At 39.3% G+C, this 14,885-nt stretch overlaps 1 protein-coding gene across 1 annotated transcript in view; it reads left to right on the top strand.

The window, feature by feature from the left end:
• Positions 1-8,952, top strand: part of COG6 (component of oligomeric golgi complex 6) — a 36,546-nt gene extending 27,594 nt beyond the window's left edge. Inside the window, exons 16-19 of the mRNA XM_067468909.1 lie at positions 70-177; positions 2,169-2,222; positions 5,631-5,710; positions 6,897-8,952. Coding sequence (XP_067325010.1) covers positions 70-177; positions 2,169-2,222; positions 5,631-5,710; positions 6,897-7,044 — 390 coding nt within the window. The 3' untranslated portion in view covers positions 7,045-8,952. The remainder of the gene's footprint in view (positions 1-69; positions 178-2,168; positions 2,223-5,630; positions 5,711-6,896) is intronic.
• Positions 8,953-14,885: the final 5,933 nt, after the last annotated feature.

Here is a 14,885-nt window from a genome sequence, read left to right as displayed (position 1 = left end):
TTTTCTTTCCATAATGAACCGTTACTTTGAATACAATCTCAATAACTAAACATATTGTGTTTATTTCAGATTGAAGCACATCTTGATACCCTTATAAATGAGCAAGCCTCTTATGTTTTAACTAGAGTGGGACTCAGCTACATATATAATGTTGTACAGCAACACAAGCCAGAACAGGTAAGCTGTAATTTTGGAAATCCTGAATCCCACCAATTTCTGTGTTTCTTTGAGTAGATTGCTGTTATTATGTAATTATGCTGTGATCTGATAACATGCTGTTAGAATGCTAAATAAAGTTATAAGTATATGTCTGTATACTGCTGGGGTTCCTTCAGTGTTGCAACGAATAATTTGAAATGATTAAATTTATTGGGATCTGCAGTGTTATGTTTGCCAATTTTATGTTGCCAATTGAATGTTTGCCAATTTTATGGTTTTTGTTTGGAAGCCCTTTTGGGGAGAGAGCGGGTGAGTTAAAAATAAACTATTATCATTATCATTATTATTATACTCTGAAAGGCAAAAACATGTCTTTGAAACTTTAGGATTCCAAGAAACTGCAGCCAAAGCCCCCAGAGTATGCAGAGATAATAGAGCTAATTTTGGAATCCCAATATTCATTTTGCTTTTTAAAATCCATCTGGTTCAAATGTTTTTTCATATATTAATGTTCATACCTAACATTCATAAATAGCATTTGATATATTTATTTATTTACCCCATTTATATATCGCCCTTATCAACCCTGAAGAGAACTCAGGGCAGCCTTACAAAGGCAACAATTCAATGCCTTATATTAATACATGGATAAATAAACAAAAATGTTAAAACCAAACCTATTAAAAACATAGCATTAAAACCTCAATTAAAATTGCATAATCCAAATCATATTCCAGAGCCAATCCAAGTCATTATGTTGATTTGTAGTCTCATATTGCGCTACTCCTGTTATTGACCGAAAGCCTGATCCCAGGGCCATGTTTTCAGTTTTTTCCTGAAAGTCAGGAGGGATGGGGCAGATCTAACTTCACTGGGGAGGGAGTTCTGTAGACGAGAGGCCACCATTGAGAAGGCCCTGTCTCTTGTCCCACCAAGTCGTGCTTGCGAGGGGGGTGGGATCGAGAGCAGGGCCTCCCCCAATGATCTTAACGTCTGAGGTGGGTCATAGAGGAAGATACATTCAGATAGGTACTACAAGCCAGAGACCTTGGCATTATAAAGTTTGCTAATGCCATGCTTTGTACCTGTTTACTTTGTTGCCGTATTGACAAACTTGGTCCGTTAACCAAATCAAACTTGCATTGAAACTGTTCTACAACCCTGGCTTGTATGAGTGCTTTAACCTTAATCTCAAGTTTACATATAAAACTGCTTCGTAATGAAAAACTATTATTTACCAGTGTCCTTTTTATTATTATTTTTACTACATTTATATTCCTCCCTTCTCACTCCGAAAGGGACTCAGAGTGGTTTCACAGATAGGCAGCAATTCGATGGCATAAAAACATGCATAAAGTAAAATAACATACATTGACTATTGGAGGATAAGAGTGGAGAAGAGAAATAAATGTATATAAAGGGTAATTTGTATTTCGTGAGAGTGTAGAACAGACTTAAGTACATGCAATACCCAAGGAAAAAAACACATATTCCTGTGGGATTGTACAGAAGAATGGTTCCATGGACAGGAAATGTAACACGTGGATCTAGTTTTTGTGTTCCTGAGGTGGAGAAAATAATGGTGTTCTAGATCTATGTGAGTCACATGAGAAGCTTCAGCCATTCAAAAGGGAAGGAAGAGAAGGGCATCTTTCAGTCAGGTTATGAGGGGCAGAAAGAACTAGAAGGCGAGAGGATCAGACAAAACATGGCTATGCATCTTTTGGAGAACTTAAGGGGAGCACTGTCGTATTGATCTTGTAAACTATTTTGGGAGGCTCTTTTACCTCATGAGGGGAAGGAAGAAGCTTTAAATAAGTAAGTAAATAAATAATATCTGGTGCATGAGTTAAACACATTGAAAGGACTTAATCAATATAACAAATGCAAAATTCCATGGATTTGCTTTGATATATAGTGTACTTAGATTTTAGCAATCATACACACACACGCACACACATGTACACTTACAATATGTATGTATTTAATTAGTTTTGCTATATTTTTAGGGTCCCCTGGCAAATATTCCAAGTATGGATGCCATGTCCTTAAAAGCTGCAATGGTAAGATATTGACATTTCATCTTTGAACTATGTTATATTTTTAAAAACGCTGTTTGGGGGCAGTAGGGTAATGAAAATGTTGGTGCTGCAGATGGCACCACTGTTTATGTTGCTTCGTAGGGTAAAAAAAGGACATATCCTATTTCCAAAAGATTTATCTAAAATGTAAAAGGGAGAATTGAGACAGAAAGGGAAGGGAAGGGAGGCGAGACAAAAGAGGAAGTAAATACAATGGGCTCTTGGTTTCTGCTGGGGCTTGATTCCAGGACCCTCTGCGGATACCAAAATCTGTGGATATTCAAGTCCCATGAAATACAATGGCATAGTAAAATGATATTTCTTATATAGTAAAATGGTAAAATCAAGGTTCCAGTTGTATATAGTTATTTCAGTTGCATCTGATTAGTTGGTAGTTAGATTTGGGGCATAAAAATGAAAGGGGATTTCATGTCAACCAATTTAGTGACATTGTGGTGATTCTCTTCTTTTTGGCCTACCTCACAATAGTAACAAACATTGAGATGTCCACAAAAGTATGAAAGAGATTAATCATGCTGGAACAGATTGGCAAAGCAATTTTTACAAAATGGTAGAAATTTCATGGCACAGATAATTACCTTGGGTATACGTAATGTTATCTTAGGATCCTTCTATACTGTCATTATACTCCAGGACATGATACCAGATTATTGCTTATCCCAGGTTATATGTCAGTGGAGACTCGTATATTCCAGTTCAAAGTAGATTACCTGAGATTAGATTCTGGGATAAAAGGACAGTGGAGAAGTGGCCTTAGAAATGTAAAAATTGATGCTCACCAAATTCCATTCTGATCAAATCAGCCCTTCTGGTGTGTAATTTGTAATTAGTACTGCTTTAATTGGAGCTAGAGAAATAAAGAACGGATCTTGCATACATAAAGGTTAGAGGTAAGGAGCAGGATTAAGTTTCCTGTACGAAATAATGTGAGCCATAGAATAATTCATGGGAAAGAGCCAAGACTGGTGAAGAGCTACCTGGCTGCAGAGGTGGGAAAAGTGCAAACCACAGGCCTCCTGTGGGCTCCCCCAAGACTATTCTTGAGTCTCTCAGCCCCCCAAACTAGGGATCAATTGAAAAGGCTCTCAGACATGCTAGTCCCAAGATGAAGATCTTCCCAGAACCCCAAAGGGCTTTTAGTAAAACCAAAAAAGAAAAAAGGGAGAGTTGATTTTAAAAAATCAAGGAGGGAAACGTAGGAAGGTGCAAGAAAAAAATAGCTGGGTTCCAGTCCTCTCAGATCTTGCAAGAGGCTGATGTGGTCTTCCTACTCCCTGCCCTAGAGTTGATTTCATATTGCATTTCTCTGTTGACCTCAAAAGATATACTGAGCAGTGCAATCACGGAAGAAGAAGCACCTTTCTCTACCTCCTCTCACTTTTGTTGAAAGTGAGACAGGGACCAGCAGACATACTGTGACCTTATCTCCTCACCTCATCTCCCAAAACTTTTAAAGCACATTGTGGAGAGAATATGCTTCTAGTTTAGTGGTGAGAACCTCGAAAGCTTGAGAGTCTTGTTAGCCTCTCCCTACCAAAAACAAAATCCACTCCCACCAGAAAAAAGCCTCTGAGTCATTTATGCCAAAGAGATGCCTTTGTTTTTAACAATGAGCTAAAATTACTCCCCTTTCACTCCCAGTTTTTTTAAAGGCCTCTCCTAGATCTATATTTCCTCAGGAACAGCCCCCCAAATATACCCTAGAGCAGTAGTTCCCAACTTTATTTTGCCCAGGGACCACTTTGATTTTTCTGTTGTTAGCAGGAGCTCACAAGGTTCAAGAACAATAAACTGTGTTAATCTAAAAATAAACTTTAATCAAAACTTTTAATATATTCGTTAAACATCATATTAATATGAATCAAGAGTATTATTATAATATAGAAAAGAACATTTTAAATAGAAAATTTAATTTGGTTTGCATCAATGTGATTTTTGAACTTGCATCTTCTTTACAAGTTGGGTAATTCTGGGGCTAATATTATTGCCAAGGAGGGGGCCAAGGAAGGAAGGAGGGAGAGAAGGAGGCAAGTTAGAAGTGCTGGAGGGAGAGAGGAGGGAAGGAAGGAGGGGAGGGTGGGACGAAAATAAGGAGGAAGGGCAGGAAGAAAATAAGGGAGGATAAGAAGGAAAGAAAGTATATTATTATTATTATTATTATTATTATTATTATTATTATTATTATTATTTGAAACACAACAAGATGAGTCCACAGCAGACAAGATCACTCTGCTGGCTGTTGTATTGGATCACACGTCGGACGCTTCCCAGGGGTGATCGGCACACTGGGTGCACTGCCTGAAGACCTTGGCGTGCACTTAAACACAATTGGCGCTGACAAAATTACCATCTGCCAGCTGCAGAAGGCCACCTTACTGGGATCTGCACGCATTATTTGCCGATTTATCACACCGTCTAGGACTTGTGTTTGTGTTTAAGTGCAGGCCAAGGTCTTCAGGCATGGCACCCAGTGTGCCGATCACCCCTGGGACCACCTTTACTGGCTTGTGCCAGAGTCTTTGCAGTTTGATCTTTAAATCCTCATATTGTGTCAGCTTTTCCTGTTGTTTCTCTGCAATCTATTATTATTATTATTATTATTATTATTATTATTATTAATAATAATAATTTGAAACACAACAAGATGAGTCCACAGCAGACACTGCTGGCTGTTGAATTGGATCACATGTCAGACACTTCCCAAGTGTCTAGGACTGTGTGATGTATTATTATTATTATTATTATTATTATTATTATTATTATTATTTAAGAAGGAAAGAAGGAGGGAAACAAGCTGCGCCTCACCCAAGCTCCCACGGGCCAGCCTTTTCCATCTCCAGCATTTTGCAAAGGAGACACACCGTGAGTTCAGGCAGAAAGAGGCAGGCTCCAAAGGGCTCCTCCTCCTCCTTTTTTTTTCTTTCTTTCTTCTCTGCTCTTCCTTTCTGCTCTTTCCCCTTCCTGCCTTTCCTAGCAAGGAGCTGCTGTTGGCTTCACTCTAAAAGTCTACCATGGTAAACCAGGATACTCTTTGCTTTGAAAACACAGGTTGCATTGACACTGTGAAATTGAACTATCCCTGGCTCAGTGCAGTGCCATCCTGGGAGTTGTATTTTACAAGGTTTTGGCTTTGCTGACCATATTTTAGTTCTTGCAGACCACTGTTGGTCCGTGGCCCAAAGGTTGGGAACCACTGCCCTCGAGGGTGATTTAAAGGCAATTTTTAAAATTAGTGTTTTTGAATTTTGAATGCTGCCAGCAGAATCACATGTTGGCAAAAAAACCTATAAACTATATATACATTGGGTCTCTGTCTCTCTGTTTCTCTCACAAACATACTACCTAATGTTCTTCTGATATTTAATATAGGTCCAATTTGATCGTTATTTATCAGCACCCGACAGCCTGCTAATGCCACAGATAAATTTTCTCCTGAGCACTGCTGTTAAGTAAGTATTCTCAGAAATTATTGGCCATCATTTTGTCTCTGTGGGTGGACATTTTGCAAAGCGTAGTCACTGGCCCAGATGTGAGAAATGTCTTAGAGTTTTGATCAAAGTCACCACACCCTTGTTGCTAACTTCTAAGAATGCATGCTGTGCCAGGGAATGGCATCTTCAGGGCAGCAAAAGGGTACTTGAGGAGTTTTTACTTTCAGTTAATAAGTCAGGGGCATTCACAGTTAGAAACCCATAAAGGACTTTGGTCCCTTCTACACTGCCATACAAAATCCATATTATCTCCTTTGAACTAGATTTTATGGCAGTGTAGAAGGGACCTTTCTCCATAGGGCTGCCTCTCACATTAGCCAGCCCACCAGTTAGGTTTGGGAGTACAACACAATTCCTGGGACAAAAATGGATCCTTGCCCTGAAGGCTGAGCCCACTGCATGCCTTCCTTCTCATAGTTGATCTTGGAAGTCAGGTTGGAGTATGATTGATTTCCTGACATGAATTAACTGATCAGAACTTGGAGCTCTGTTTCCTTGTTTTGCATTCAAATTTTGAAGTTTCAGAAGCAGAAGTAATCAATTTGTTGACTATAAAGTGGAAGAAAGAATGTTAAATGTTTAGAGAAACTGACAAAAGAGAATCTGAAAATCCACTTTTAGAACTGACTTGTGTGTATGTTGATACTTTTAAAGTTATAGAGATGTATATTTGAGTTTGTTAAGTTGTGTAAGTATGTCTGTGTTTATGTTCTCATAAGTATTGTGACTTTTCTTTTTGTGTGTTTTTAATTGTTAAACATTTGATTAAAAAAAACATTAGGGGGGATTTCCACTAGCAAAGAGGTGGCAATGCTTTGCTGTGGGGAATGACTGTGTGTGAGTAAGAGGAAAGGGCTCAGGGGTCGCATGGCACATTGTGCTGCCCTCCCAGCCCCTGCCTCACAATATCGCTTCTTTATCCTAACACATAGGCTGGTGGTTCTAGGTCTAGTATAATAAGGGAATGACATAGTTGCCCTGTTTGGCCATTGTAATAAATGGCAGGTGGGGTGGGAGCAGCAGGACCTTTTTCTATCCTATTCCTATTTTCTCCAGAGATAGGTCCTCTTTCTTAAATAGATATGTGGGTTTTGAGTTTTCAATGCAGACTTTTCATTTATTGCCATTTGTTTATTTGTTTTAGACAGCAGATAATAAAACTGTCCACAGAACTTGTCTGCAGAGCTTACAGCGAAGTATATGCAGCTGTGATGAATCCTGACAATAAATATAAAGATCCAGAAACACTATTGCACAGATCGCCTCATCAAGTTCAAGCACTTCTCTCCTAATCTTTTCATCAGAAACATTCCTTATGATACTCTCACTGTTTACAATCAGAATACAGTCATGATAGGTAGGCACCGACCATGTGGTTTTTATGCTAATGGCACTCATGCAGTTGGACTACAGATGGGTGCAAAGTTACTTGGCTGAAATCTTGTTGGTTTTAGAGGGATTAAACTGCTTGTTTATGTACAGGATTGAGCATGTTATTTGACAGATGCAAGAGCAAGATTGGGATTTAAAATTGAATTTAACTTATTTATATATTTGAAAAAAACATTGTGATAACATTCAGGCTTGTTGGGAAAGGGGTAAAGCACAGTAACTATTTGTGGTGTTGATGAAAAAAATAAACAGGGTAAACCCAAAACACTTCGTGCTTTTAGTGGCTTAACATGCTTGGCATTGTGCTGACATTCTTTTCCTTGCCAATTTGGGGGAAAAAACCCTTCAGAGTGAGACTTTAGCCTAATATGGTTAAAATCCCAGTAGTTGGATGTATCCCATCTTGCCCATGGTTTCTTGTTGTTGTTATTGTGCAGCCTTTTAGTAGTTTCTGATTTATGGAGGGTGGTCATATCGTATGGCTTTCTGATATCAAAGAGTGTGGTTTACCCAAGTTCATTCTCAATGGGTTTCATGTCTGAGTGAGGATTCAAACCCTGTTCTTCAGAGTTTGAGTAGTCCAGTGCTCAAGCCATGATGCCACATCAGGTTTTCAACAGAAATGGAAATCTGATGTCCTACAGTTGGAAAATCTAAATCATTAGCCAAATACATTTGCAAGTATTGATCTTGCATAGAATAACTATTTCCTCTGGCCTTGTAGGATGGAAGCCCGAATGTGTCCACTATCTCAGGATTTTAAATTATATGGAGGAGCTAGATCATCTCAACAGGACTCCCCAATAGAGCTGTTCAATCTTTCCCAATGTGGAGCAGGAGGAAGATGGAGACACAAAGAAGTTATTATTTTTCTCTCCTAGAACCAATCCAAAACAATACACAAACTTGCCGATGAAGATGAGATTGAGGGGATAGATGTTGCTTGCATTTCCTTCTGTCCTCATTTATGGCATTGGAATTGCAGTGCATGAATGAAATCCAAATAGTTATTGTTTCAAGCTCTGTCCATCATTTCCCTTCATACAATGGAAAGCGAAATGTCTGCAGTGAAATGTCAGTTAAAATGGCATTTAGCATATTTTTCTTTTCTTTTACTTTTCAAAAAATGAAAGTGCACTAAACCTTATGGCTTCTGATGATCCAGAAGCATCAGGTTCTTCAGAGATCAAGGGACTTTGTCCATAGGTCGTTCCAGACTGAATTGAAGCATTTTAAACTATTCTGTACCTTTCAATGGAACTTAGGATCTGCCCTGTGGTATCCGTGTTATTTTATGATTCCTAGTTCACCTCTTTACGGCAGCACCAAGGGAAATGTATCCTATAAGCCTGGGTTTAGGAAACCTCAATCTTTTCCACACATACAGGGATCAGCAGTGAGTCCCATTTTAATCAGTGGCATCTAAATTATGGTTGTCTTGTCTTGTTGACTTCAATGATAGCCAATGTATTCTGAATCTATCACAGAGAAATATGTCATAGATATTTTAATTCATGGCAATTTCCAAGTATTTGCACATGTGATGAATGAATGTTTTCCACATCAGATCAGCGAGTAAATGAAACAATCTTGAGCCTGATAATGTTTGTAAAAAAAAAAAAATCTAAATGCTGCAGTGATGCAGTTACACTTGTAATCGCTAATGTAAATAGCATTGAAAACTTGGTTTCATTTTGAAATTCACTGGACTGTGGTTCTAATAATTGCAAGTAATTTGTCTGTAAATAAATCCTATATATTTTATATAAAACATCTCAATTCAATAAAAGATGTCATCTAAATGTGAATTAGTGGGTGTTACGAGACAAGATGATTAATAACTATGTTAAAGATTTCATGCAACGTATCTATCTATCTATCTATCTATCTATCTATCTACCTATCTATATGAGTGACCACAACAGGAAGAAAAACATGTTTCTGAACCTGAAGCGTTATAGTGTTGATACCTTGTAGGTACTGTAGCTTGGCTGAAAGTGAAGAGGAGCTGAGGAGCCTTCTAACCAAGGTGAAAGAAGAAAGTGCAAAAACTGGGTTGCAGTTAAACATAAAAAAGATTATAGCAACTAGACTGATTGATAACTGGCAATGGAGGCAGTGACAGACTTTGTATTTCTAGGCGCAAAGATTACGATAGACGCAGACTGCAGCCGTGAAATCAGAAGACTTCTTGGGAGGAGAGCAATGTCCAGTCTCGATAAAATATTGATGAGTAGAAACATCACACGAGCAATGAAGATCTGCATAGTTATAGCAAAGGTATTCCCCATAGTAATGAGAGCTGGACCATAACGGAGGTTGAGCGAAGGAAGATAGACGTTTTTGAACTGTGGTGCTGGAGGAAAATTCTGAGAGTGCCTTGGACCACAAGAAGATCAAACCAGTCCATCCTCCAGGAAATAATGCCCGACTGCTCATTGGAGGGAAGGATATTAGAGACAAAGATGAAGTACTTTGACCACATAATGAGAAGACAGGAAAGCTTGGAGAATATAATGATGCCTGGGAAAATGGAAGGAAAAAAAGGAACAGAGGCAGACCAAGGGCAAGATGAGTGGATGTTATCCTTAAAGTGATTGGCTTGATCTTGAAGGAGCTGAGAGTGGTGACAGCTGACAGGGAGTTCTGATGTGGGCTGGTCCATGAGGTCACAAAGAGTTGGCAACAATTCAACGAATAAACAAAAAACCTTATAGGAATTATTAAAATGGTACCCAAATGTACAATTTATTTATTTACTTATTTGTTTGCTTGCTACATTTGTATACCGCTCCTCTCAGCCCCATTCATATACATATGGTTGGTGACTGTCGAAGTCAACAGACTTTTGGTCATGGTTTCCCCATTTTCATTTTCATTTTAGTTTTGTAAAATGATATCTGGTGGGGATCTGAACCCAGAAGGGCTTGGGTTCAGGTCCCCACCAGGATATGCCCCTCTTGGATATTGTCATGACCAGTTGCTTAGTAATTTTTCAGTAAAAAGAAAACTGTAAAAACAGAGACTTAGGAAAATAGAGGAATACAAAATTATAAAAGGACACCATGCTAGATTGTCAATGGCTTTGCTTAGCAAGCAAACTAAAGGTATTGGCACCCCTTTCCCCTCAAAATCACTAGTGCCATACGGACAAAGCCTTCTTTGGCAATCTCCTTTCCATTTGTGGTAGTGTCAGACAGTGAAAGAATGCTTGGCTCATGACATTCCTGCTTCTATTCAACAGGAAAAAGTTGTGAACGTGCTATTTATAGAGCCTGAACAAATAGGCGCTGGACTTTAACAGCCAAAGAAAACAAAATAAGTTGTGAGTTTTCAAGCCCAATCTTTGCTAATTTAGAGTGGGTTGGATCATGACCTGACCTGCCCTCCGCAAAAGGCCTTTGATCCAGCAGGGTTTCCTGCTGATACAACACAAAGGGAGGAGATTTGGGATGCTTTTTTTCTTGCCCCTGCAGTTTCCTGCACTACTTTCCACATTATTTCATCTATTTCGACAACCCGTTGGGGTTAGTGGGGGAAGAGAACCTGTGGAATCACCTTCAATGCCAGGAGGACTTTCACTGTTCGAACCTAGTGTAGAAGGACCATGTCTATTTTTGAAAGATTTTGTTAGGGGGTATTGAAAACGGATTCCATGCACTAGTTTTCCAAAATAAAAATGTCTTGAAATTGGAATAAGCTCATGCACTTTGTCACCTTGATTCATATAACGGGATGATCTTTTATCTTATTATGACAATATTCCTATATCACTCTTCAAGGTGAGACCTCTCCTGGCAGTTCACAAAATAAAATATAAGTTTAAAATAACAAAGTATATTAAACGCCACAGCAATAAACACATTGAAAAAATTAGTATGGTTATTAAAAGCCATCTGGAATAAGCAATTCTTTAAGGCTTATTGAAAAAGAGCAAGGGAGGCCTGCACACAATCCACAAAGATGAGGTCAACACAAACAAGGCTCTGTATTGTCCACACCAAACTCTTAGATCATGAAGCCTCAGCAATCAGTCATAAAGTCTAGGGGGTTGGTTTGTTTATTTAAGGTAGTGGTTCCCAACTTTTTTTTTTTTTTTTACCAAGGATCACATTGACCATGGACCACTCTCCAACATTAGTACCCAAGGGGTTATGAATCAGTTTTTGGTCAACTTTAGATTCAGTTTGGTTATTTGGGGTGCAATAGTCTAGTCTGGACAGATCTAGGGTGGGGAGGGCTGCAGGAAGGTCCTTTCTTTTTTTACAGATAAAGCCAAAGTTACTGAATCAGCCGAAGGTGATAAAAGGCATTTCTGATAACCAGGATTACCTGTCTCCATATACAAGACTTGAGACCAAAAGAAGCTCAAACTGAGCATTTAGACAAAGTGGATTTCTGTCTGATACTGATCCCACATTTCCATGGTTTTCCTAACCACATTATTTCCATCTTACCTATGTTAAGTTCTCAGCCATCCCAAGCTACCACAAAATATCTGTTCAGAGTTTCAACAGCTTCCTATGACAGATGGTCCCTAACCATGATCTGAATTCAAGTTCCTATTTTTTGATTACTACACTTTTAAGTTCTGAAATGATCTTGTTATAATTGTTCTATTCCTATGCTACTATACGTTCTATCCACCTTTCTGACTTGCCTCTCTAAGTTGTTTCCACAGTGGTCCCCTCTCTCCCAAAAATGAGATTAGAAGTATCTCTGTTGTTGCTTATGATGTTTGTTTATTATTGTTTATGATGATGCTGTTTTTATGTTGTTTTAATATTTTATTGTTCTGTTTTTAATTGTATGTCGTCTTGGGCTTGGCCCCATGTAATCCGCCCCAAGTTCCTTGGGGGGGGGGGGATGGAGGTGGGGTAGAAAAATAAACTTTGTTGTTGTTGCTGTTGTTGTTCTTCTTCTTCTTCTTCTTCTTCCTTCTCCTCCTCCTCCCCCCCCCCCTCCTCCGGACTAGCTGTTAAAAGAGAGTGGTTGGACAATACATCAACTTCCAGCCAGTGGATGGTTACCTCTGCCATTTGGGTTCCTCAAGGGGTCAAGGGCAAGGAGTGTGACATGTGTTCTGCCCTTCAGCTAATGCTACTCTGAGACGTTTCTACATTATTTTACCTCCTCTCACAGCAGAAAGCATTTTATTGAGATGGACAAATGAAAAGCAAAGTGAAAGGGCCCTCTGACCAAACTACAAAGTCCAGGACTCCATAGTATGTTCATATGGCAGCTAATATAGAATCATAGCAATACACTTGTGTAGTGTAAAACATCCCCTGCTACACGTTCGAGTTTTAACGTATTAATTGAAATTCATTCCAATGTCCCTTTGTTTGATACTGGTAGTGGAGCCCCCGGTGGTGCAATGGGTTAAACCCTTTTCCTAACAGGACTGCTGACTGAAAGGTCGGTGGTTCGAATCCAGGGAGCGGGATGACCTCCCATCTGTCAGCTCCAGCTTCTCATGTGGGGGCATGAGAGAAGCCTCCCACAGGATGGTAAAACACCCGGGCGTCCCCTGGGCAACGTCCTTGCAGAGGGCCAATTCTCTCACACCAGAAGTGATTTGCAGTTTCTCAAGTTGCTCCTGGCACAAAAAAATACTTGTAGTATCATTTTTGGTCACTAGATGGAGGATTTCCCTAACCACTACATAGGTTTATAGCTAATACACATTGATGCTGATCTGGAGTAACCAGAAGGTCAGGTATATGAACGCATACTGTTGTGGAGTAGCAGCTCTTTTTGCCAGGGAATGGGTGGGCTCATTTGGAGGGAATGTGGGGTTGAACTACGGTAGTGTTCAATGTAGACTTCTTAATAGTATTTGAAGATTTTGTGTATCAAACTACGTTTTATTTTTTCATCTCTGAAACTATGGATTTTCTTTGTAATTAATGAAGGAGCAAATGCAACAAGAAAAATAAAACTCTATTGCTTTTCTTCAGAATACAGTTTTTTCTACAGTTTGGATGTTTTTCCCCCCTCTGTCAAGTGCATTGCAACTGTGGGAACAGCTAGCTTTTGTCCTGTGTGGGCTCTTGCAAAGCCAGTGTTTTTCTGAACTTTGAATACCAGGAGTGGGCATCTAAGCTGCTAAAGAGGCACTGACGTTATTGGAAACAGACTTGGCTCAGCCAGTGCAAAGCTTATCAGCACTGAAGGGGCCCTCTAAAAGTACATTTGTAAATGACTGGCATGTATGGAAGTGAGCAATTTCCTGTAAATCAATGTACTTTGCTTTAGACTTTGTCTTCACAACATGTCTGCCCTTGAAAACAAATGGCATAATAATTATTTTTGACCTCGGGATGCAAAAAAATGATATGTCCCTTTCCTCTCTTCCATCTTGTACTTACAGGAAATTGGTATTCATAATAAACTTCACTTCGATTACATAAATAGTATAAATTAAATACCTGAAAAAGTAATCACAGGACAAAAAGAATTATTTGGATGTTTTATTAGAGAACATTCCTTAATTAATAGCGAAAGGACAAATGCTTTTAAGGTAAGTCAGAAATTAAGGGTTGCATGCCGGCTTTTTGTCCTCCTGTTCCATTCCTGCTCTTGTGGTTCCAATAATCACTTATTCTGTCCATTAGGGAAAGGGAAATCAGCATAGCGCTATAACAAACAAACATCCATCAGCAAAATGAAGTGCAAGAGCCTATTAACTTTCATGACTACGTTCCTGATAGCAGAATAGGACTCTTTTCCCCTGATGATCTCTTCTCAAATAGTTACAGTCCGTACATTCAGGAAGCCACCAGTTATGCTATGAAATTAAAGATTTCTGCAACTTTATCTTTTTTGTTCTTGTTCTGGTCCACTTGGCCTCTTTGATTTGGTGTATAACTGATCCCATCCCAGAGTTTGGGGTGTGTGTAAGGGCTGCAGGATGGGAGGAGCATTTAAACCTACGAACAATATATATATTTTAAATCAAGTTCCTCTAACCTTTTGTCAGTTTATCTCTGACCTCAACAGGCCAGTCCAAAGAGATAAATCTCTCGGTGCTTCTGAACTTGGCCTGGGCTTGGAAATTAGCCAGTTTTTCAGTGTGTCCCTAAAGGAGACAACACCAAGCAACAGAAAAGTCAAAATAAAAGTGCTATATATATAACAGATTTTTTTAAAAATGAAAGTTTGAGTTAGAATTAAACATTTAAGATTTTTAATGTGTTTTGAAACTCTGTATAGACCAGCGGTTCTCATCCTGTGGCTCTCCAGGTATTTTGGCTACAACTCCCAGAAATCCCAGCCAGTTTACCAGCTGTTAGTTGAAGGCCAAAACATCTGGGGACCCACAGATTGAGAAACCACTTATATAGACCATGTAGGAGAAGTGGGTTAAAGCACTGAACTGCTGAACTTGCTAACTGAAAGGTCGGCGGTTTCAATCCAGGGAGCGGGGTGAGCTCCCACTGTTAGCCCCAGCTTCTGCCAAACTAGCAGTTCAAAAACATGCAAATGTGAGCAGATCAATAGGTACTGCTCTGGCGGGAAGGTAACGGTGCTCCATGCAGTCATGCCAGCCACATGACCTTGGAGGCATCTACGGATAATACCATCTGGCTTAGAAATGGAGATGAGCACCACCCCCCAGAGTTGGACACAACTAGACTTAATGCCAAAGGAAACCTTTACTTTATAGACAATGTACAAAAATTAAAATAGGACCCCACAGTATTAAAAGCTCCACTTCTTCCATTTGTAAAAATCTTCC

The sequence above is a fragment of the Anolis sagrei genome, chromosome 1 (assembly GCF_037176765.1).
Source record: "Anolis sagrei isolate rAnoSag1 chromosome 1, rAnoSag1.mat, whole genome shotgun sequence".
Lineage (NCBI taxonomy): Eukaryota > Metazoa > Chordata > Lepidosauria > Squamata > Dactyloidae > Anolis > Anolis sagrei.
Note: the sequence above shows the minus strand (reverse complement) of the source record. Positions and strands in the feature narration are given on the sequence as shown.